At 47.1% G+C, this 22,796-nt stretch overlaps 1 protein-coding gene across 7 annotated transcripts in view; it reads left to right on the forward strand.

Annotated features, from left to right (window-relative positions):
• The window catches only part of TRIO (trio Rho guanine nucleotide exchange factor), a 312,768-nt gene that overhangs the window by 194,072 nt on the left and 95,900 nt on the right, over positions 1-22,796 (forward strand). For all 7 annotated transcript variants that reach the window (XR_007245439.1, XM_048507596.1, XM_048507598.1 and 4 more), the window contains exons 28-31: positions 9,311-9,403; positions 14,702-14,813; positions 17,409-17,599; positions 20,024-20,125. Coding sequence is in view for 6 of the 7 variants with exons in the window: in XM_048507596.1 (XP_048363553.1) it covers positions 9,311-9,403; positions 14,702-14,813; positions 17,409-17,599; positions 20,024-20,125 (498 nt within the window). In the remaining variant the exon portion in view is untranslated. The remainder of the gene's footprint in view (positions 1-9,310; positions 9,404-14,701; positions 14,814-17,408; positions 17,600-20,023; positions 20,126-22,796) is intronic.

Genomic DNA, 22,796 nt, shown 5'->3' on the forward strand with positions numbered 1-22,796 from the left:
GAATTTCTTTGATAAATAAGCTACGGAACCAGCCTACCATCTTTATTTTTCTGCAACAGGGCTGCCATAGCGCTTTGTCCGAGGCATCCCGTGAACCACAAGCGGGAGATCTGGGTCAGGGTGCTTTAGGATAGGTTCGGTGGTAAAAGCAGACTTTAAGAGCTGAAAGGCTGTTTGACATTCTTCAGACCAGGAAAGGGGCCCGGGCTTGGCGGACAGTGGATCTTTACCTTTAGTGCGTAGAGGTCTGTGAGAGGGAGAGTCAGCTCAGCGAATTGGGGTATAAAGTCCACGATAGAAATTAGCAAAACCAGAAAAGATTGGAGTTCTTTTCGCGGTTGGTGGGGGCAGGCCATTGGAGAACAGCGTCAATTTTAGCAGGATCCATTTTTTAAGCCCTCGGCGAGATCCGGTAACCCAAATAGTCAATGAGTCTGGTGAAAACAGCATTTGGAGAAGTTTGGCAAAGAGAGTTGTCTAGCAAGCGTTTCAATACCTCGAACCAATGCTTCATGCTCTTCTATGGTTTGTGAATAAATTAAGCGTCATCTAAGTATACCACAACTCCCTTGTACAATAAATCATGGAGAACTTAGTTGATGAGGGGCCATAAAAGCCCCGGGGGCCCCACTTACCCCGAATGGCATTATTAAGTATTCAAACTGTCCAAACTTTGTGTTAAGCGCTGATCAGTGTTCATAGCCTTCAGCAATTCTGACCCTGTAGTAAGCTTCTCTCAAGTCTAATTTAGTAAAGATCGCCCTTTGCGAGTGCATCTAAAGGTCCTTGATCAAAGGCAAAGGATATTTATTGGACAGAGGAGACTGCATTGAGACCTCGATAATCTGTGCAAAGCCGTGGGACCCATCTTTTTTTTACAAACAAAGCGGGGAGCAGCGTGTGTGTGTTTTGGTAGCCAGCGTATGAACCCAGCGGCGGAGTTCTTGTCCAAAGGCGAAGTTCCTTCTCCTCATTGGGACTCATCACGGTAGATTCTACCTTTGGGCAGTTAAGCCCCTGGCTGTATAACGATTTTGCATCCAGTGTCTCTATGGGGTGGCAACTGATGCAGCATTCTTGCTCCTGAAAAACTCTGGCTAGATCTTGAGTACGCGGTGGGATGCCAATAGAATCGGAGCAATGGCTGATGGAAAACCAGGGGAGGGGTGTGTGTCAGGAGAAGTTGAGTTTTCCCCAATTCATGTGTTCACGCAGGGAGGGTCAGTGAATTCTAAGATCCGTTCTTTCCAAATGAACTTTGGTTCATGTAACAATAACCATGGCATGCCCAAAACTATGGAGTGTTTGGCCACTGGCCAAAATAAAACTAATTTTTTCTCCCAATGGTCGTATAGCGGAGGAGAACGGTTGTGTTTTGAACTGGGCGGTCCTTAGTTCGAGGGCTGCCCGTCCATTTGGGTGAATGGAATGGAGCTTAGCCAGGAATTTGGTCCCAGACCTAGCTCCTCTGCCACCTGGGGCGCATTAAGCAATGGGAGCAGCCAGAATCCACAGGGCCGAGGCTATAATGCGAGTATGTTTAGCGAGGGTTGGCCAAGCGCTTGGACAGTAATGGGGCGCTGCCTTCACTCACGTCAGAGTCCGGACCCATATCCATGGGGGGGGGGCTGAAGAAAAGGCAAACAGCTGCTTCCCCTCCTCTGGGTGCGCCGATGACCGCCTTAGAAGAGCCGTCCGGGCCGGCCCCGACTTAGCGTGGTGGCTTGGCAGATGGGGTGCGTGGCTGGAAGCGGTTGGTTTTGTTTCTTTGGACAGTTGGCTAGATGACCTGGTCCTCCGCGAGTAAGAGCACAATCCCAGTCGGCGGCCCGGCTCAGAGGTGGTCGGTGGGCGGCTGGTCTTGCCTTGGTGGGCCGCAGTGGCGGGCTTCGAGGCGTGGGGCGGCCTCCCGACACGGCGTATTCAAAGCGAGAGCGCCACCTGGGATCCCCAGTGGATCCAATCAGCAACAGTCACGAGGAACCGAATTAAAACACCCGTTTCCGCAGCTTGCCGTCAACGCATCTGAGAAGTATTGGCATTTCATGCGTTCAGGCCACTCAGGAGGGAATTAGAGGCAGCCGCCCGCCCGAAATTCACGGGCAAATTCTGCAAGCGGACGGTTGCCCTGCTGGATAGTTTTGATAGTGCGGATAGCCTCATTTTGGCGCCGGATCTTGGAAGGCCAGCTCTTAAGGCTTGGAGGAATCACGGGCACGATGCGAGAGTCTTCATCTTGCAAATCCAAAGGGTCACAAACCAGTTGACTGCTGCCCCATCAGGACTGAGCCGATGTCCGTATTTTTTTAAGCTCAGAACCCGGTATAAATCATCATAGTCCTCCATGTGGGCATCGAGTTGCAAAATGAAGTAGGGAAGCTTAGGCGGTCCCATCAAAGCGGGCAGGTATCGGGGCCTATAGTAGCCTTTCCCGCGGCTCTTTGGCCCGGCAGGCGGTTGCAGAGTTGAGCAGGTTGGGCGGGCAGCGGTTGCACAGGGCGGAACTGGGGCGGTATCAATCCCGGTGCAGCTGGCGTTTTGGGTAGCCAGGACCAACCACGTTATGCCCCTCTGGCGCCCGGCAGCATCAGTAACAACATAGACTCAACTTGGGGCTTCCTGGTCTGCTGCCTCCTCAGTTCCCTCTCTAGCATAGCCAGCTCTCTCTCTCCTTGGGTCAATGCATCCTGAATGGCATGTAGGGCTGCTTTTTCTACGTTCAATTTAGCCAGTTAGTCCCGTTTAATAGCTGCAGTAAGTTCACTTTAGATGCGCCAAGGCCAGCCTGAAGCGGCTTTTCGCGTTGCAGCTGTAAATCCAGTCTGGAGTGTTCCAGGACCTTATCATGGACTGACAGGTTCTCGCATATTGTTGTTGGAAGCATCTTTAGCGCGGTCCAACTTTCGAGTTGGACTTCTTTGCGTTGCTGTTCGGTCCCTCTGCAGGTTTTGGCTCTTGCTGCAACTGTGCCGTTCCTCCCCTCCCATGGCTGGGCGTTCCGGGTCCATGCTTCTTGGGCATCTGCGCCCAGTCGACCCACTTCCTCCTCCCAGTTCTCTTTGATGGGAGAGGAACAGATCGGCTGGGAGTGCAGGCTTCTTCGGACTCTTCGTCATCTGGAGGCGAGACGCCGGAACACCGTACAGCCACCGGTGGCTCCCTGGGGTCACAACCCGTGACCGGGATCAGGGGTCGATCGGAAGGCGATACGGACACCCCTCCCAATCCCAGAGTTTAGTCCCAGTGTCATGGAATGGGCCCCAGTGCTGTGCCCGCGGTGGTTCTTTGGGGAGCATCACCAAAATCGAGTCCAGGAATGGATTCGATGGACTCCTGGGTTGCGCGCATGAAAGGTGGTCAGGCCCGTGTCCTCCATGACAGAGTTGCATCTGAGGTTTGTAATCCATGCGAAAGCGGGTAGAAGATCCGATCCGCAGGTATTTCGATCCATAGACGGCAGCCCCAGCGACTCATGTAAGTCCCCATGGTGCGTCGTCACGTCCCTCGTTCCAACGGAGTAAAGGAAGACTTCGTGCTGATCACGAGGGGCGGAAAGAGTCACCAGCGAGGCCCGTTCTCCAGCCGGGTCCTCCAGATCCAGAAGGGAAGTAGGAAGACCCTCTTTAGAGGGGCTACCGCACCTTCCGCAGTAATATTCAACCTCTCCATGCCGAGACACCAGAGGTCCACTGCACTAGGGATGTAGATGAATTAGGATTCCTGCCACAATGTAAGGAATTCCATAGAAGCAGAAATAAAAGGCTCTTTGGTGTAAAAGACCGTTTATTCAGACATCTTAGAAAGCTCAATTACACGCAGTGGCAGGAATGACACTTCCCGCCAGAAGCACAGGTTATAACTCTATCCATCCCATCCCCCTCCCGGCTTCCCATGGGAACGGAGACCTCATCTCCCGCGCAGAGATAAAGTCTCCGCCGATGCAGCTGGCCCATCGCCCGGGCTGTGGAATGTACTCAAGGTTAGGCGGCTGCCCTTCCCATCAACACCATTGAAACCTTTACATCAAGCAGAGGTCTGACCCATCACCTACAACCTGATTGTTGTAACTGGAGATGCCAAGGATAGAACCTGCAATCTTTTGCGTGCTGAGCAGATCCACTCACACTAAACCATGGGCCCTTCTTAATATTAGAGTGAAAGAGCATCTGCTTGGTCCTAGGTTCAGTCCGTCTAATAAAAAATAAAATAAAATTGTATGTGATGTGAAGACCTCTACCAGAATCTCTGGAGATCTGCTCTTAGCCTGAGTAGATCATACTGACCTTCATTGACCAGTGATGTGGTTCAGTAAAAGGCAGCTTTTCATGTGTGTGCGTGCATGCGTGCAATGCAGTTGTCAATGTGGTCAATTCAACTTCCAACCAGCCCAGTCAACCCTTGCCAACAATGGACCAGAAGACTAACCTTCTGAGTGCTGATTCCAAACAAGCTGCAACACTCAGGGAATGACATCATCATTGTGGAGCCCTTGGATGTGGCGAAGGTAAAGCTGCAGCCCTGTTGGTCTAATTCACCTTTGAAGTCTTCTCATCACTGGAGTCAATCGAGGTCAGTGGGCAGTCTTTCCAAGACGTGCTTTTGCCCGCAGGACAGCTGAGGAATTTCCTGCTGTATCCCCACATGTGGTGGGGGCAATGCTTCAGGAGCAGATCTAGGCATCGACATTCTTCACTGTCATCACATTCGCCTTCTGCCTGGCGCCAACAGTGAGGCTTTGACTTTGAGGTGTCAGAGTCCATCGCGGGATCAGCACCAGGGTCATCAGCATTTTCCTGATCCTTGGACGGTGATTCCCCTTCCCGATGTCAGTGCTCAGCATCGGAGAAGATTAGAATTGGTTCTTCATCTAGACATCATTCCAGGTCTCCTATCTGATCTTCTCCATTACTGCCTGCTGACCCATTAGAGGTTCCAGATGACTCGGACAGGACCTCACTGGCATCTCTGGATGATGGGCTGAAGCAACTTCTGGATGTGTCCTCATCGGAGGACTATTCCTCATGCTCAGAGCATCTTATTAGAATGGCTAATACTTTGAAAATGTCCTTTCAAGGCCAGGATGCTCAGTGTGACAGTCCAGTGGTGGATGTTCTTCACAATGCTGCTGCATTACCAGTGGTGCTCCCTATTTCACCAGTCTTTGTGGAATTGGACAAAAGGGATTGGGAGAAGCCAGCATCAGTTTCTGGCTCATCCAAAAAATTCAAAAATCTGTATAGGGTGTGAGTTTCTATTCAGGCATCCCCCTTCTAATTCAGTGGTGTCTAAAGCATTTCCATCCAAGTCAAAGTCTGGGTCAAGATAAGGAGGGACGCACCTGGACAGACATGGGTAAGAAATTTTATGCCATGGCTTCATTGGTGATGAGAATCACTAATTTTGTAGCGATTATGAGTCACTGCCATGTGTACTTATAGGATAAAATGTCTACCATAATTGATCTCATCCCTGATGATCTTCAGCCAGTTGACAAGCAACACAAAAAGAAGGGGGTAGGCTAGGATGCCAGCAGATTGACACATCCAGTCACATCATGGATGCTGTGTCTAAAGTCATGTCTCTGGCCATATATTATGTATTGAGGTGTCACTCCTGGCTCAGGGAATCAGCCTTAGCTCAGGACATCAAAGTCTCTGTTGGAGGACATGATGTTTGATGCCCATAATCTCTTTCATGAACAGACTGACCAAACATGGGAAATCTAATACTGCGGCCAAGTCACTGGGCATTACATCCCAGTCAACCCTGTCACCCTAGATACTTTATCAGGCCGTCTTATGTTTATCGATCTAACTCCTATTACTATCAGGGCTCTCAGTGTCGGCCATATAGTGGTCAATCCGTTTCACAACCCAGGGGTAATAAACCTTTCAATGCTAAGGTCAAGCAACGCTCACGTTCCCCTCAACCTTCTCATGGGAAACAGTGGGCGTACACCTGACTAGATGGTTCTGTTTTTGGCAATCATTTGGCTGGTTTTGTCTCAGCTTGAGAGTTGATTACATCAGATGTTTGGGTTGTTTCAATAATTAAACATGGTTACAGATTAGAACTGTCTTCCCTCCCCTCCCTCACTGAGTGAAAATTTGTTTCTGGTGAAACACCTTAATTATTATTGGAGGAATTTGCACGTCTTGCAACGAGAGGGCGTGGTCACTGAAGTGCCTCTGTCTGAATGCTGTTTTGGGCTATCCTCTCAATGTTTTTAATAGATAAAAAGTCGGGGTGAGCATCCTATACTGGATCTGTGGAACCTGAATAGGCATCCGAAGACGTGAAAATTCAGGATGTTGTCACTTCTGGATGTTCTTCCCTTGCTAAGTTACCATTCATGGTTTGCTATAGTGGATGTGAAGGATACAGACTTTCACTTGTCCACCCATCCTGGCTATAAAAAGTTTCTGCGTTTTAAACGTGGGGACCTCTATTTCCAACTTATAGCGCTCTCATTGGGCCTTGCTCCTGTGTCATGTGTTTTAACGAAGTGCATGGCAGTAGTGGTGTCATAGCTATCTACGCTGGGGAACCAAGTCTGCCCATATTAAGGGTATTGGCTGATAGTGGGAGACTCAGCTGATGATGTCCATACTCAAGTCTCACTAGTCTGTGGGAGTCTTAGGGACAAGAAATCTCATTTGGCTCCTTCCCAATCTTTGGATACTTATTGGCACCTCCTTAGACTCTGTTGCTGCTCAGGCACCTCTGCCTGTGCAGCGGACTCTCATTGCAGCCCTGGTGTGCAAGTTCCAGTCTAGAAGGTGTGAGTTGGCGTTGCTTGTACAACGAGTTCATTAAGGGCAACATTAAAGTTCAGGATCTCTTGCAGTCTACTTTTGCAGGGAAAGTTCTTACTATATTGAAATCAATCAAGTAAGATCATTAACCTTTCAACGATGATTAATAATAGTCATATTTATATGGTTCTTTAGTCTACAGTGCATTTCTCATTCATAATTTCAACAGTCATCAACAGTCCTGTAGAATAAGCTGGTACTGATGTGAGTGGGCTTTCTGAGACCACCGAAGGAGCTGGTGGCCTCAGAAAGGCTTGGATTTGTGGACCTCTGTGGTTACTGTTATGTCTGGCAGCTGCTGTGCTAACCTACCATGTTTCCCCGAAAATAAAAAAGTGTCTTATATTAATTTTTGCTCCCAAAGATGCACTATGTCTTATTTTCAGGGGATGTCTTATTTTTCTGTGTTCTGTTCATCGGGCATGCTTCCAAACAAAAACTTTGCTACATCTTATTTTCTGGGGATGTCTTATATTCGGGGAAACAGGGTAGTAGAGTTCACATAACTAATGTTCAAGGCTACAAAGCTGCTAGTTGGCTGCAAATACTATAGAGAAAAGCTGGTAACTTCTATATTCTGTATAGATTGTCAGTTTTCAGAGTGGCCTTGTGTGTAGGTGGACATTTGACACCTGGCCTGTCCGGATGGGCAAGAGATTGACATTCAAATATTACCTTTTGCGTGTTTGCTACTCTGCAGAGGCCGTAGTGATGAGGATGGGCTGCACTAATCTGTTCACTGAACAACTGCAGCCAGTTGAAAGGATCAAGAGAGGGAGATCTTTCGCGGCCTTGTCTTGAGCTTTCTCGTTCTATTCCTCTGCCCTCCACAAGAAGTGTGGCTGGCTAAATATTTGTTTTTGAGGGTTGTTTCCATTTTGAAGAGTCTCACCCCCTTTCTCCTTCAAGATGCTCCCTAGCACTTTTCTTGGGGAGGGGGCATGTCCTGAACATTTGTTTATTCTTCTGCTGAATTCCCTCTGCTGCTTTGGCTACAGCTCCTTTTCTCATTTGGGGGACAGGAGGACATCTTGCTGTGCTTGGGCACTCCTCATCTCATCACCCCTGGAGTCAGGAAATAGCTCCCTCTTCTGCTTCACTGACTGTTTCTCAATTCAGGCAAATTAAGGATGGGCCACTAGAACCACCCAGGCCTCAGGACTCCCCCAAAGGCTCCCACCTCACGGCATTTATAGATAGAAGGAAGGGAGGGAGGGAGAGAGAGAGAGAGAGAGAGAGAGAGAGAGAGAGAGAGGCGGGTCAGAAGTCCAATGGAAGATCCTCCTCGTGACCTGCAGAATGATGTCACATGGACCATGCTGGTGAAGAAGCCTGTCAGGGTGGCATCTGATGTCGTAATACTGACCTTGCTTAACATGGGACTAGTAAAGCTGCTGTCTCATTTTGAAACTCGCTCCAATATTTTTTGCTGTGACAAATGAAGATTTCAGAAACATGCAAAATACTTGACCAGCCATAAGTGGATATATGGCTGAACACACTCAGAGAAAGCTAACTTTAGAAAAGGAACTTTATTGATTTATGTCACCCTAACTGCAGGGTGCTGGAACTGAGGATTCTTGTCCTCAGTTCCAGTATTTAAACTATTTACAAAGACAGGCAGCAACCAACCAACTCTTCCCCTCCTCCCAGCTCCTGGTCTCCCATTAGTTCTGCAGCTCTGGTGGAATGTAGCTTCGCAGTTTGTTTTCCTGCACTTTTTGGGAAAAGGCGGGAAGCAGTGCATGTTGGGAGTTGCAGTCCTGACAATGGATAAGCCTGCAGTGTGACACAAGTTACAGTCCTATGCCGCTTACCTGGGGAGTAACCTGCCAGTTGATTTGCATAAGGGGGTGGGGCTGGATGGGTAGAATTGTTAAGGTGGTTGGCAGTTGAAGCAACAGTTCTCCTGATAGCTCCAGGTGTTGGAAGGGGTTGCATTGAGCACCCCTGAAGGTTGAGGTCTGTCTCCTACTTAGGGGGATCTTCCTCTAACAGAAGAGCTCCTTCCGTCGTCGAAGGAGGATCCTCAAGCCAGAGGAGGGTTGAGCCTTTGCTGAGCAGAGTGGTAGGACAGGCACCATTGCTTGTTTCTGAGATTTATCTAATGCCTGGTTGGGATTACCCTTGTGGACCTGATGTAAAAGATGGGTGGAGAGGTATGTGTTGGCATTTTAATATTAAAAGGAATTGTAAGGAACTGACCTCAGGTCTGTTCAATATTCTTTAGATTTGTTGTCTGAAGTAGACAAAATACAGGATGCTTTGATTTAGATTCAAACGCCATTATCTCGTACCTGATCCACACATTTGGGTCATTCAGTCGCAGGATCATCCTGAAAATGTACAAATCGACATACTCCAGAAAGCCTTCAGTGAGGCCCGTGAGTCCTTTCCCACTGTTGAAACAGAAAATACAGTTGTAACATTTCTGGCTTGGCTAACTCCCTTCTCACTCAATGTGGCACTCAAGTATACTATCATTTCTTACGCAGGAAATACAGCAACGGCATGGGCTAGCCAATTCGATCTCCTCTTATCTTATCAAACCTGTTCAGCGGATCACAAAATATCAGCTGCTACTAAAGGTAGGTGGTGTTGTCCTTGGGATGGCCTCTGTTCATGCAAGGAAATCCCTTTTTCTGTTCAGACTAAGGGCTGCTTTTCCAGTCCATTTAGGAACGGATACCCAGGCACAAAATACACTTGTGTTGATTTTGAAGAACCCAAGTGGCTTTTCGGAGTTATAGTTAGGGTTGCCAACTGCAACCTGGAAAATTCCTGGACATTTAGGAGTGACACGACAGGCTTTTTCTGCCCCCTGAGGGAACCCCCTCAGCCTCCTGAGAGTTTTGGGGCTCAAGGTTTGTTTACATCCATACGCCTTTTCCAGTTACTGGATATTCCGGAGGTAGCAGGCATGGAGACTTTGGGTTCAGTGCTTGTGGTGCACGAGGAGGCAGCGGAAATCACTGAGGCAGGATTAGTATATAAACAACAAAAAAGGCTTCTCTGCGGGTTTAAATGAAGAAACCAGCAGCACACGTCTCCAGGTAGGCAAAGGAGAAACCTGACTGAGGCACATAAATTTAAATTTCTTCTGGCTTCAGAGAGTAGTCAGACTTTTCTGCAATTCTTTCAGGCACAAACTGGCATTTGCTGACTAGCCACTAAGCTATATCCTTTCACACATATAGGCTTCTACCCACACCAGCCTGCCCTTTCCCACAAGTCATACTAAATGGGACAAGATCTGCTCATCCCCAGAGACAATTGGGTATTTCCTTCTCTCCCAGAGAAGGCTGCTCAACCGCTCTGCCACACTGCCAGGCCGAGCTGCCCTTCCCTCTGCCTTCTCTTTTTCCTGAGCCAGACCGGCGCTCTCCTTGCCCTCTCCCTGAGGTAGATCTGGACTCATCTCCTGCTGTGCTCCTCTCTAACCTTCCTTCCCCGCTATGGAAGGACTGGCTGCTGGAGCTGTAGCGCTCTCATCGGCCCAGCTGTGGCTGTTTTTCCTGCAGGGGCAGGACAGATTTCTGTCTGGTGCCTGCAGGTGAATTTGGGGAGGAATTCCACGTAGACTCTGAGGTGTGGCAATTGAGTCTGTCCTCTAAAGCTGCCATTTCCCCCAGGGGAACCAATCTGTATAACCAGGAGGTCAAGCGCAATCCCAGAAGGACTCCAGGTCCCACCTAGAAATTGGCAACTTGTTCTTACAGTGCATGTAGGCATGTCAGGTACACAGCGACAACATAAATCTGATTTAGGGGAGCAAAGGAGTGGCAAGGAGATGAGCTCGTCCTTTACAGAAGGAGGGTAAGTAAAGAAGAAGGGCTCATCTGGAAGAAGAGTTTGGATTCATGCCCCTCCTTCTCTCCTGCAGGAGACTCAAAGGGGCTGGCAATCTCCTTGCCCTCCCTCCCCCCCACACAACAAACACCCTGCGAGGTAGGTGGGCCGAGAGAGCTCCAAAGAGCTGTGACTCATCCAAGGTCACCCAGCTGGGGTGTGTGGGAGTGCACAGCCTAATCTCGTTCCCCAGATAAGCCTCCACAGCTCAAGTGGCAGAGTGAGGACTCAAACCCGGTTCTCCAGATTAGAGTGCACTTGCTCTTAACCACTACGCCACTGCCGCTCCTTGACACTTGATCTTTGTAGTGTGCCTGAAAGCCAAAGGAGGAGAAGGCTGAGCAGGAGCGCCTTCCGGGTCCTGGGCTCTCCCCTTCTCCCGCTAACTGAGCCCTGGTCTCTGAGTGTATGCCAAGGCAAATGTTTGTGGGTGTTCACACCCTTTGCCACAGGCATGGATCCTTTCACAGCATTCTCTCCATGCCTCTCTGCAGCTGCTGCAGAGGTTTTTCTCCGTGGCCCTGGTTGTGTCCTCTGCCAGTAGCACCTCCTGGTGTGCAAGTTCAGTGTTTTTCAAAGAGCCGTTAAGCAGCCAGAAGTACTAGTGGAAAGAGGATCCAAGTGCCGCAATGGAGAAAAACTTGCACAATGTGTGGAATATAGAAGGTGGCTGCAGGTGCAGTTGGTCCACCTGAAATGTTTGCCACATCATTGATGTGATGTCATCACTGAGGCCCCTTCCGCACATGCAGAATAATGCACTTTCAATCCACTTTCAATCCACTTTGCAGTTTGATTGTACTTTTTTTTTACCAAGGCGCCAACCCCGTTCCCAAAGCAAAAGTACAAAAGACAGAAGGCATTTCACACCCATAAGGAACTGAGCTAAGCCAGGCCCCTGCCCAACTGGCAGGAAAAAGGGAGAGGAGCATCCCTTACCCTGAACACCGCCCGCCCCCCCGGTTTGTCAGAACTGGGGCCATTTTGACAGTGGAATAGCAAAATCCACTTGCAAACAATTGTGAACATGGATTGAAAGTGCATGTATGGACGAGCCAGAGCCATTCACACATTCCACTCTTGTGGTCATCCACCCAAAGGCAGCTAGCAAGATCACTGTACACAACTCTAGTGCTGTGCAATGTGGCTGTTGTGCTCCCATGTACATACAGCTGGGGTAAGATGCACAAGTCCGCTGTTAGATCTCACAACCTTAAACCAATAACGGACTCTGAAGTATTTGATCAGTAGCGTTTATTGAATAGGCATCGAAGCACCAGACTTCGCAAAGCCAGTTCTGACGAAGCTGGCCTTCACAGTCCTCTTTATCCCCCATAGAGAACCCCCCTTCCATTTTCCCAAGAGTTTGTGAAAGTCTTTGGAGCTAAGGCACCCCAAGGTTGGCTGCAGATAGCAAAAGAAAGCCACCTGGCTTCCTGTCCTATGAGATAACGGATGTAGTACAGTTCCCATGGGACAGGAGTACCAGGGGAAGCTCAGTTGTCTACAAATCGTGTGAAGCCATAAAGCAAAGATCAAGGAAAGAATACTGAAATGGCAATGGATACATATAGCAGGCTGGTTACATATATCTTTCTAGCAGCAGCAATCTATTATTATAAGCAGTTGCACGGTTCCAGGGATGTATCTCAATCACCTAGATAGCATGCCCCTGACACCCGCGGAGTGACAGCACCGGAATTCTTTCCAGATGTCCTGAGTCCAAGAAGTCAAAATCAAGGCACATTTGTTCATCTGACATTGTTTCTTGTAGAGAAAAGTATAGCTGCTGAGGTCTCAGTTACATTAGCTTAGATGGCTGAAAAGAAGAATATTTCAGTGAGCATGTAGGGGCTCCTCTTTGTACTTACTCAGTTTGCATTATTCATGTGTCATTTCTTACCAGTGGCTTATTCGCTTAACTATGTGCCCTGCTATGGTTCTTCCCGAGTTTTAATTAAAAATTCAGCCTCTCTTCCATTTTCTTGCTCTGTGTCGTCTGTAGTGAAGTGACACATTTTGATTATATGCTTCAGCAAGCAAAATTTCTGCACTCATGCTCAATAGAGTGTCAAGAGGCCAAAGATCTTCTTAAAAGCAATCAAGGAAGACTTGACAGATAGTAGGAGGTGTGTGTGAATAACTAGGTGATACACTTCAGAGCCCACACAGGAATAAAGTTATCTACCAAACGAAATGCCTGAAATCCATGCAAGTTCCCTGTATCCCATTAAGTGTGCTTGATTCATCATCTTTGCATACTTTAAAAATATTCCAGTAAAAATCAAAGCACTCCAGAGAATATGGCAATGAGATGTTTTAAGTTTTCACTGGTGGAAATAAAAACCCCATCAAGAAAATGCTAATGTCCTTTAAACTATACTTGCTGAAGCATTGTGCTGGTGAAATTTGTACACTTTATAACAAAAGCGAAACAGTAGCCCCGGGGCAGAATTCTAAATGGCAGAAGGGCTGTAATACTCCAGATTTCTGTAATCTACATATCCTCTCATCCCATCTCTCCAGCATGTAGTCAAGGACCAGTCTTAATTTGACAACCCCCCCCCCCCGCACAAACACACATATACACCAAGATGGAAAAGGGGTCAGCAGAGAAGACTTATGCTATTCCAGGCAACTTTTCGGCATAGATCCGTGGTGGCGAACCTTTGGCACTCCAGGTGTTATGGACTACAATTCCCATCAGCCCCTGCCAGCATGGCTAATTGGCCATGCTGGCAGGGGCTGATGGGAATTGTAGTCCATAACATCTGGAGTGCCAAAGGTTCGCCACCACTGCCATAGGAGATACATAGCAAACAGAGAAGAGTCAAAGTTGCAAATTGGAAACTGTTTTAAATAGCAATGGTGGTAAAGGGGTTAAGAGTGATGGACTAATGAGGTAAATTGGATGTGTTTCTCTGCTCCTCCACATGAAGGCTGCTGGGTGCCCTTGGGCCAGTCACAGTTCTGTTCGAGCTCTCTCAGCCCCACCTGCTTCACAAAGTGCCTTTTGTGGGGAGGGGAAAGGAAGGTATTTGTACGCTGCTTTGAGGCTCCTTAAAGATAGAGAAAAGTGCGGTACAAAATCCAGTTCTTCTAAATGTAGAAATTTGGTTTAGGCAATCGTGTTTGCAGCTTATCCTGTATATTCAGTGGTAAACAAAGCTTTCCTCGAGCATGGCTTTATGAGCGGTGCTGAAAATAACTGGGTGGAACGCTAACCCTCTGGTGGACTCTGGGATGCAAAGATTGCATGAAAGAAAGACTTCAGTTCTTCAGGAATGTTCAAAAAGTCAGTTGAGAGTGGCTGTGCAGGAAGGAAGTTCAAACCGAAAGGGAATTGGTAAATGCTTGCCTAGTCTGTGATTGGTCAGGCTGGCAAGCTGGGTGCCTGATTGGTGGAAGGCTAAGCAATCTGAGGCCGTGGGGAGTCAGCTAGAAGCAGTTGGGCCAGAGGAGTTGAAGGGACGGCTTGGAGAGAAATCAGCTGGGGAGCAGGTAGGCTGGAGCCCGAAAGGGCCCCGCTGTCTGAAAGGGCACATGCAGGGACAGCAGCTAGAGTCGGGGTGTGTGTGTGTGTGTGTTTCTTGTATACTGCTTGTTTTTACTCAGTATATGTTCACCTGAAACTTGTTCTGTTTAAATCTTAATCCATTTTTATTCATCAGTCCCTATGTTGGGCACTCCATGATATTAATATCCCCCAAGGCCTGAATGACCTGTGTGTCACTGGTGGGGGAGGGGGCAGGGCGAGAGTTCTGGCGTTCAGGCTGGCTCAGCTTGGTCGGGGCAGCACGTGTTGACCTTAGGTGTGTTGTGGTCACTTGAAGTGGATGACCGTTCAGCTGCAGTGCAGCGTCCAACCTGAGAGCTGTGGTTTGCAGTGGGGAGAGGAGCAGGCTCACTCAGGGTTCTGTAGCTGATTGAGGGAGTCAGTGGCAAACTGCTCAACTCTTGGCCTGAGAAACAAATTCAGTTTTTTCCTGCAAGCCTGTGTGAGAGAGAATCTGACAATGATTTTGGGACTTTCTCAGGAGCTCCTCACTTGCTGCGAAGAAGGTAAAGGTGAGATCAAAGATGGCCTGGAGGTGATGCTCAGTGTGCCAAAGCGAGCCAACGATGCCATGCATCTCAGCATGCTGGAAGGTAGGAGTTCGTCTCATTACTGATCTGTGCTGTGTCGTTACAAAACCAGGCTCTGAAATAGCCATTTACCTGGTTGACTGGTGGCAAGTAACAGTTGCCTCCGCAGGGCTGGGTGAAGACACTTCTGTGCACTAAAAACTCTATCTGTGTGTACATTGTGTGTACATATAATACCGTAGATACTCATGTATAAGTCGACCCTAGTATAAGTGGAGGCATTTAATAAAAAAACTGGGAAATCTTATTGACTCGTGTATAAGTCGAGGGTGGGAAATGCAGCAGCCAGCAGCACAGAGCAGGGCGCCTCCGCCATTACCCCTCTGCCCCAGGGAGAAGGCAGCCACCTTCTCCCTAAGGCAGAGGGGGTTCCCTGCTCGGTGCCCCCCCCACGCTGCCCCCCTGGTGCGCCCCCCACTGCCCTTCCGGCGCCCCCCCCCCCGCCCCCACAAACTTACTTTAGCAAACAGAGCAGGCTGAAGAAGAGAGCTGCCTGTTCCCTTCCAGGCTGCAAACGATCTGGTGGGAACTACATTTCCCAGGTTTCTACAAAACACCTCTGGTGAAGACCTGTGGCTATAACACGTAATACATATTTACAGCTATTTTAGTTAGTATGGTTTAGTCACCAACTATTTAGTGTATGTTTTAACTGTTTTAATTGCTTTGCAGTATTTATAAACTGTTGAACCCACAGGGGAAGGGTATAAAATTTAACAACAATATCTTCTTGTAGTCAATTCTGTAAGTGTGAAGACGCATTTGTGGGGGGGGGGGGTAGTAACTTAGCAAAAGTGTGTTAAGAATGAAGCTTGAGTGTGCTTGTCGACTCAGATGTATGTCACAGATAAGGCTGCCAGCAGACTTGGAGAAGAATGTCCTGTCCTTTTAAAAATGAACATAATGGGATGTGTTGTCGAAGGCTTTCATGGCCGGAATCACTGGGGTGCTGTGTGGTGCCAGCCACAGATGCAGGCGAAACGTCAGGAGATCCTCTGACGATGCCAACCACAGATGCAGGCGAAACGTCAGGAGACAATGCTGCTAGAACACGGCCATACAGCCTGGAAACCACACAGCACCCCAACATAATGGATGTTATTTACTGGATTATGTTGTTTTCTTCCATGTCGTTGCATGGAAAGCTTCACCTGCTGGCTCCCACTCAAACTTTCTTAAAGGCACAGGACATTTTTCTTCAGGCCTCTTGGACTAAAGAGCAACCCTCATTAATCAACGGCAGGGCTAGCCTAATGGCCAGAAACTCCCAGCAGCTACTGGGTGACGCTGCATTTTTCAAGGCAGGAGGAGGGAGGCCGAAAGGGCCCTGGCTGGGGAAAAGGAAGTAGGGCGAGTGCCTGTCCCTGGCTCTGAGGGAGCAGGGCCTCGGTGCCTCTGGCCCCCCTCGTGCAAGGTGAGCCCAGCAGCTCACAGTTGTGGCTTCTTCTGTCCATCTGATATGAGCCTTTCCTGTTGGCCTTAATAGTCGGCCAGTCCCCCTTGGGCATCAGCATAGGAGCCTTCAGTGCAAGAGGCACACCCCGAAATCCCTGGAGACATCTTGGTGGATCCTGGAGCATGGATTGTGCTGCAGCTCTTTTGCAGCAGCAGCATGCCTGGGATTGACTCTGGCCACGTGGGCTCACAGCCAGCTGCTGCTTCGGGACTCTGGCCTCCTCGGGGAGCTTGCCACCCTGGGAGCTGCGTGAAATGTGCTGGCTTCTTCCTCCTTCGCATCAGGTTTGGTGAAAAAGAGTTTTCTTTCCTGTTCTTAACCAAAGCCAATTGCGCTCCCCATAAATGATGCAGTCACAGGCAACTGAAGCAGTCAACACACAGTTGAAATCAGTGCCAACTACTTTTATGAATCTGGATCTTCCACAAACTTAATTGATCTTAATTATTTAAAGTCCCTTTGGTAAGGGAGATTAAATAAAGAAAAGTTGTTCATAAACGTCAACCTTGCCATATTCTTAGGAGAATTTGCCTTTCAGAATGTTCTCGCAGTTTTAGTGAAGTTTTGTAATAAATAAATTAGATTGCATTGGTCATCAGTTAAAAGCTAAGGAGTAGACTAAACTATGTGAAACAATTTACTGAGATGGCAGTTTTTCAACTCTGTGTCTTTAGGAACTGTTTCCTCACATATTTATCGGCTGAGGAGTCCCTCCCTGCAAACTGCTTCAGAATCCCGGCACATTGCAGAGGGTGCTGGGACATGTTCTGGGCCTCACGTGGTGTTCAAGCGAGGAGACACAGGCCAGGCTTTTAGCGCTTCACCATTTCCTTTCTGAGTAGTTGACTGAGCACAATATGAGTAGTTCTGAGTAGTTGACTGAGCCCTCTCCTGCAATATTGTAAAAGAAGACTGATAAAGCTGTAACTGTTGTATGCTACTGATCTTCTCCTTAAAGGAACTTCCAAAAAGCCTCTGAGAAACCCCAGAAGTTCCCTAAAATGTAGTTTAAAAACCTACCCTCTCAAAGGATTGGTGAGAGCATTTGTTTGAGGTTTTTTTCCTTTTTCCCTTTCATGGTTGTTTTTTTGTATTGTAGCTTTTTGGTTTGGTTTTCTGAATTGTTCCACCTTGTTTCCTAGGTTTTGATGAGAACATTGAATCTCAGGGAGAGCTCATCCTTCAGGAATCCTTCCAAGTGTGGGACCCTAAGACACTCATTCGGAAGGGTCGCGAGAGGCATCTTTTCCTCTTTGAGATGTCCCTGGTCTTCAGCAAAGAAGTGAAAGACTCATGTGGAAGAAGCAAGTACATCTATAAAAGCAAATTATTTGTAAGTTTGAGGAATTAAAATTAAAACAAGTAAGAGTCAGCCAAGTCTAGCTGCAAATGGCAAGCAGATGAATTTGTTTGTTGTAGCTGGATATGTAGGGAACTTTAAAACAGAATGAATCACTCGTCTTCCAGGATTCTTTTCCCCAGCCAGGCCTCAGTTGAACCAGGGAAAGGCATTGGAGTGGGGGGGGGGGGGTGTCAGCAATGAGGGACAGTAAAGCAAGCCAATGCGGCTAGGGAAGGGAAGGCTGGCTGGGGGTGGAGCACAGCCTATATAGGGAAACACAAGTTCATGACCAAGGAGGAAGATGCTGGCTACCACGCCCAGTGCTGGGGAACCAGGCATTGGAATGGAGAGTCAAACTGCCTTCTGAGGCCTCACTGGAACCCAGGACCCTGGCAAGCTCTGCCAGGGACTGCTTGCAGGACATCACCCTACCTAGCAGGGGTAACATAGTTAAGTCCTGCACAGATCCTTCAAAGGTATATTGGCTATAAAGGAGAGACAGCTGTGGTGCAGTAGTTAAGAGTGGCAGACTCTAATCTGGTGAATTGGCTTAGATTCCCCACTCCTCCACATGGGGCCTGCTGGGTGACCTTGGGCTAGTCACAGTTCTTCAGAACTCTCTCAGCCCCACCCACCTCACAAGGGGGTCTGTTGTGGGGAAGGGAAGGGAAGGTGAGTGTAAGCCATGTTGAGTCTTCTCAAAGGTAGAGAAAAGCAGGGTATAAAAACCAACTTTTAAAATTGTTGTTATATTTAATTAAGGAGATGTAACCTAATTTAACATAATTAAAGCTATTGTCTTGTCTTGTATTATTTGATTTGTAGACCACCCTCCCCCGAAGGGCTCAGGGCCGGGAACAACAGCAGCATAATAGCAAACATCAGTTTTCATAACATCAAGTAACAAAACATCAATAAACACAACATTATAAACATAGCATTATAAACAACAAGAACATCAATAATCATAACATCATAAGCTATAAGGCAACAATAATCATAGCAGCATATATAACCAACAGAGATAGACATAACAGGCATAGATGGTGATTTTCCCATTCTGTAGGCTAATGTATCCCCCATCTTTCTGCCCTCATAGGGTAGGGTACTTGTGGATCCTTTACCACAGTAATTTCCTTAACATTATGTTGGATGACCTAAGAAGTGAACATGTGATTGGGGCGGCAAATTAAGTTATGAGATGTGCTTATAAACCAGGATGTGGTTAGTAGAGTGCAGTGAAACCATTATCTCAGTCACTCACACACACACACACGCACACACACACAAACATGCCAACACGCCCTTAACATTATCCCTTCATTGTGACCTAGAAACCAGCCACAGAAAACAGAGGAATATCTCCAGGGCATAGTCTGCCAGTCACATCAGTGGTAGCTTATGATGATAGACGCAACTGAAAATGACAGCTTTTGTCCTAAACCAGGATTTGACCCAAGGTTTTCAGAGATGAGGAGTCGGCTGGACGTATCCCATTGAACCATGTAAAGAGAGAGCAGATCTGCAAGTGACATAAATAGCAGCATGCTGCACTGCAACAAAATCCAGATGTATCAGCGTTGGCTTTCAGTGCTTTCAGAGATCCATGCCATGTTTGCTGAATCTGACTTCCTAGCTTTCTGGCCTCTTTCCAGTTAGCCCATTCAAAAAGATGTTGATTCATCTTGGGCCTTTCTGCCATTTTGTTTTGCCCGTGTCATCACTCCACTGATTCCTTATTGAACTATGAGGAACTTCAAGGAACAGAACCATGGAGGAATTAATTTGGGGTGGGGGGGGGGGGGGCTCTAGAAAGAACAGTCCTGTGCATGCATATTTTTACAAACTTGAGATCTGAGAATTGCAGGAAAAGCAAACCCATGTATTTTAGCATGGAATCCAAAAAAGAAAGAAATCCTTGCCTTTTTGCATATCAAAGTACTAAAACATTTTGTTGACATATGGAGGGGCCTAATTTTTCTTGCAGTCCCCAAGATCTGATCCATGAGATTTTTTTTAATGTTCCAAGAATGAGGTCAAAGAAATTAACAAGCGGTCCAGTGTAGGTCATCATTTTGAAGAGTCATCATTTTGAGAACTCCCATAAATTAGGTTTGGATCCAAACATGGAAAGATAAGGGAGAAGAAAACCAAGATTTATTCATAAAATCTACAATCATATACTTTTGTAGTCATCCTTAACCAAAAGTGCAGTAAAGCCATCATGCATACTGAGGTTTTTATCTAAAACCGTTTCAGAGTAGAAATGAGGCATTTGCTTAGTACTAAGTGATATCCTTAAAACAGGAGGGGTGTGGGGTGGGTGTTTAATATTTTTCTGACCAGAAGTGGAGATGGGTTTTAAATCAACCCAAAATATCTTCCCTGTGCTGTGTTTTTTTCTGATTTTTTCAGACCTCAGAGTTGGGTGTCACAGAGCACGTAGAAGGAGATCCTTGCAAATTTGCACTGTGGGTTGGAAGAACCCCTACTTCAGACAACAAAATTGTGCTAAAGGTAATCTAATTGACTGTTACTCTTTTGTATGAAATGTTTGAGTTACACTTGTAACGTGTGTGACCTTGAATAGAACAGATGTTGCATGATCAGATCCCAGCCACCGAATCTAAATAAGAACATCAGAACATAAGAACAAGCTTGCTGGATCAGACCATAGTCCATCTAGTCCAGCACTGTGCTACTCGCAGTGGCCCACCAGGTGCCTTTGGGAGCTCACGTGCAGGATGTGAAAGCAATGGCTGCTCCTCAGCACCTGGTCCTAATTCTTCCCCCCAGCATTTTCAATGTATGCCCCCTGGTTCTAGTATTGTGAGAAAGAGGGAAAATTTCTCTCTGTCAACATTTTCTACCCCATGCCAATTTTGCCGGAGCTTCAATCATATCCCCGTCGGCGCTTCCTCTCCAAACTAAAGAGTCCCAAACGCTGCAGCCTCTCCTCATAAGGAAGGTGCTCCAGTCCCTCAATCATCCCGCCGTTGCCCTTCTCTTTTTTTTCTATCTCTTTGATATCCTTTTTTGAGATGCTTGGCAACCAGAACTGAACCACAGTACTCAAGTGCGGTTTAACACCGCGGCTTTATATAAGGGCATGACAATCCTTGCAGTTTTATTATCAGTTCCTTTCCTAATGATCCCGAGCATAGAGTTTGCCTTTTTCACAGCTGCCATGCATTGAGTTGACATTCCCATGGAACTATCAACTAAGACGCCCAAATCCCTTTCCTGGTCTGTGACTGATAGCACTGACCCTTGTAGCGTGTATGTGAAGTTTGGATTTTTTGCCCCTATGTGCATCACTTTGCATTTTGCTACATTGAACTGCATTAGCCATTTCTTAGCCCAATCACCTAATTCATCAAGATCCGCTTGGAGCTCTTCGCAATCCTTTGTGGTTCTCACCACCCTACATAATTTGGTATCATCCACAAACTTGGCCACCACGCTACCCACCCCTACTTCCAGGTCATTTATGAATAGGTTAAAGAGCACTGGTCCCAAAACATATCCTTAAGGGACACCACTCCCGACATCTCTCCATTGTGAGAACTTCCCATTTACACCCACCCTTTGCTTCCTGTTCCTCAATCAGTTCTTAATCCATAGGAGGACTTCCCCTCTTATTCCTTCATTGCTGAGTTTTCTCAACAGTCTCTGGTGAGGAACTTTGTCAAAAGCCTTTTGGAAATCCAAGTAGACAATGTCCACTGGTTCCCCCTTATCCCCATGCCTGTTTACATCCTCAAATAACTCTAGTAAGCTTGTAAGGCAGGACTTGCCTCTGCAAAAGCCATGCTGACTCTTCCTCAGCAGGTCTTGCTTTTGTACATGTTTTATAATTTTATCTTTAATGATAGATTCTACTAATTTACCAGGAACAGATGTCAAACTGACCGGCCTGTAATTTCCAGGGTTTCCCCTAGATCAGGGGTAGGGAACCTGCGGCTCTCCAGATGTTCAGGAACTACAATTCCCATCAGCCTCTGTCAGCATGGCCAATTGGCCATGCTGGTAGAAACTGATAAATATGGTAGTTCTTCTAGATCCTTTCTTAAAGATTGGTGTGACATTGGCCATCTTCCAGTCTTCAGGGATGGAGGCTGATTTCAGGAATAAGTTGCATATTAAAAGTAAGAAGATCAGCAATTTCATGCTTGAGCTCTTTAAGAACTCTTGGGTGAATGCAATCTGGGCCAGGGGATTTGGTAGCATTTAATGTATCAATGGTTCCAGAACTTCTTCCTTGTCTACCACTGTCTTCACTAGCTCGTCGGATTCGCCTCCTAAGTAGCTTGGTTCAGGTGCAGGAATTTTCCTCACCTCCTCTTGGGTGAAGACAGATGCAAAGAGTTCATTCAGTTTCTCTTCAATCTCCCTGTCGTCTTTTAGCACACCTTTTGTTCCTTTGTCATCTAACGGGCCTACTGCTTCCCTAGCTGGCTTCCTACTTTTGATGTACTTGAAGAACAGTTTGTTGCTGGTTTTGATGTTCGCAGCCATGCGTTCCTCATGATCCTTTTTTGCCTCCCTTACAGCTAACTTGCTTCTCTTTTGCCACCAGTTGTGTTTCCTCTGGTATTCTTCATCAGTCAAGTTGGACTTCCATTTTCTAAAAGACATCTTTTTTTCCCTAATAATTTCCTCAACCTCCCTTGTTACCCATTGTGGCTCTCTTTTGGACTGGGCGCTGCCTTTCTTAACCTGCAGAACACACTCCAGCTGAACTTTTATTATTGTATTGTTAAATAACCCCCAAGCATCTTGGACAGTTTTGACTGTCTTGATTTTCCCTTTCAGCTTCCAGCTCACTATCCCCCTCATCTTTGAGAAATTTCCCTTTCTGAAGGCGAATGTAACTACATTAGTAGTTGTCACTTGTTCGCATGCAGAGATACTGTATCTGACAACATTGTGGTCGCTGTTCCCTATCGGCTCAACAACACGGACTTCCCGCACCAGGTCCTGAGTCCCACATAGAATTAGATCTAGGATCACCTCTCCCCTGGTTGGTTCCACAACCATCTGCTCTAAGTCACAGTCATTTAGCATATCCAGGGATGTTCTCTCCTTACTATGACCTGAACATGCATTTTTCCAGTTTATATGGGGATAGTTAAAATCGTCCATTACCACTACATTTTTGCTTTTGTTGGCCTCTCTAATTCCTTTT

Source organism: Sphaerodactylus townsendi, linkage group LG09, assembly GCF_021028975.2.
Source record: "Sphaerodactylus townsendi isolate TG3544 linkage group LG09, MPM_Stown_v2.3, whole genome shotgun sequence".
Taxonomy (NCBI): Eukaryota; Metazoa; Chordata; class Lepidosauria; order Squamata; family Sphaerodactylidae; genus Sphaerodactylus; species Sphaerodactylus townsendi.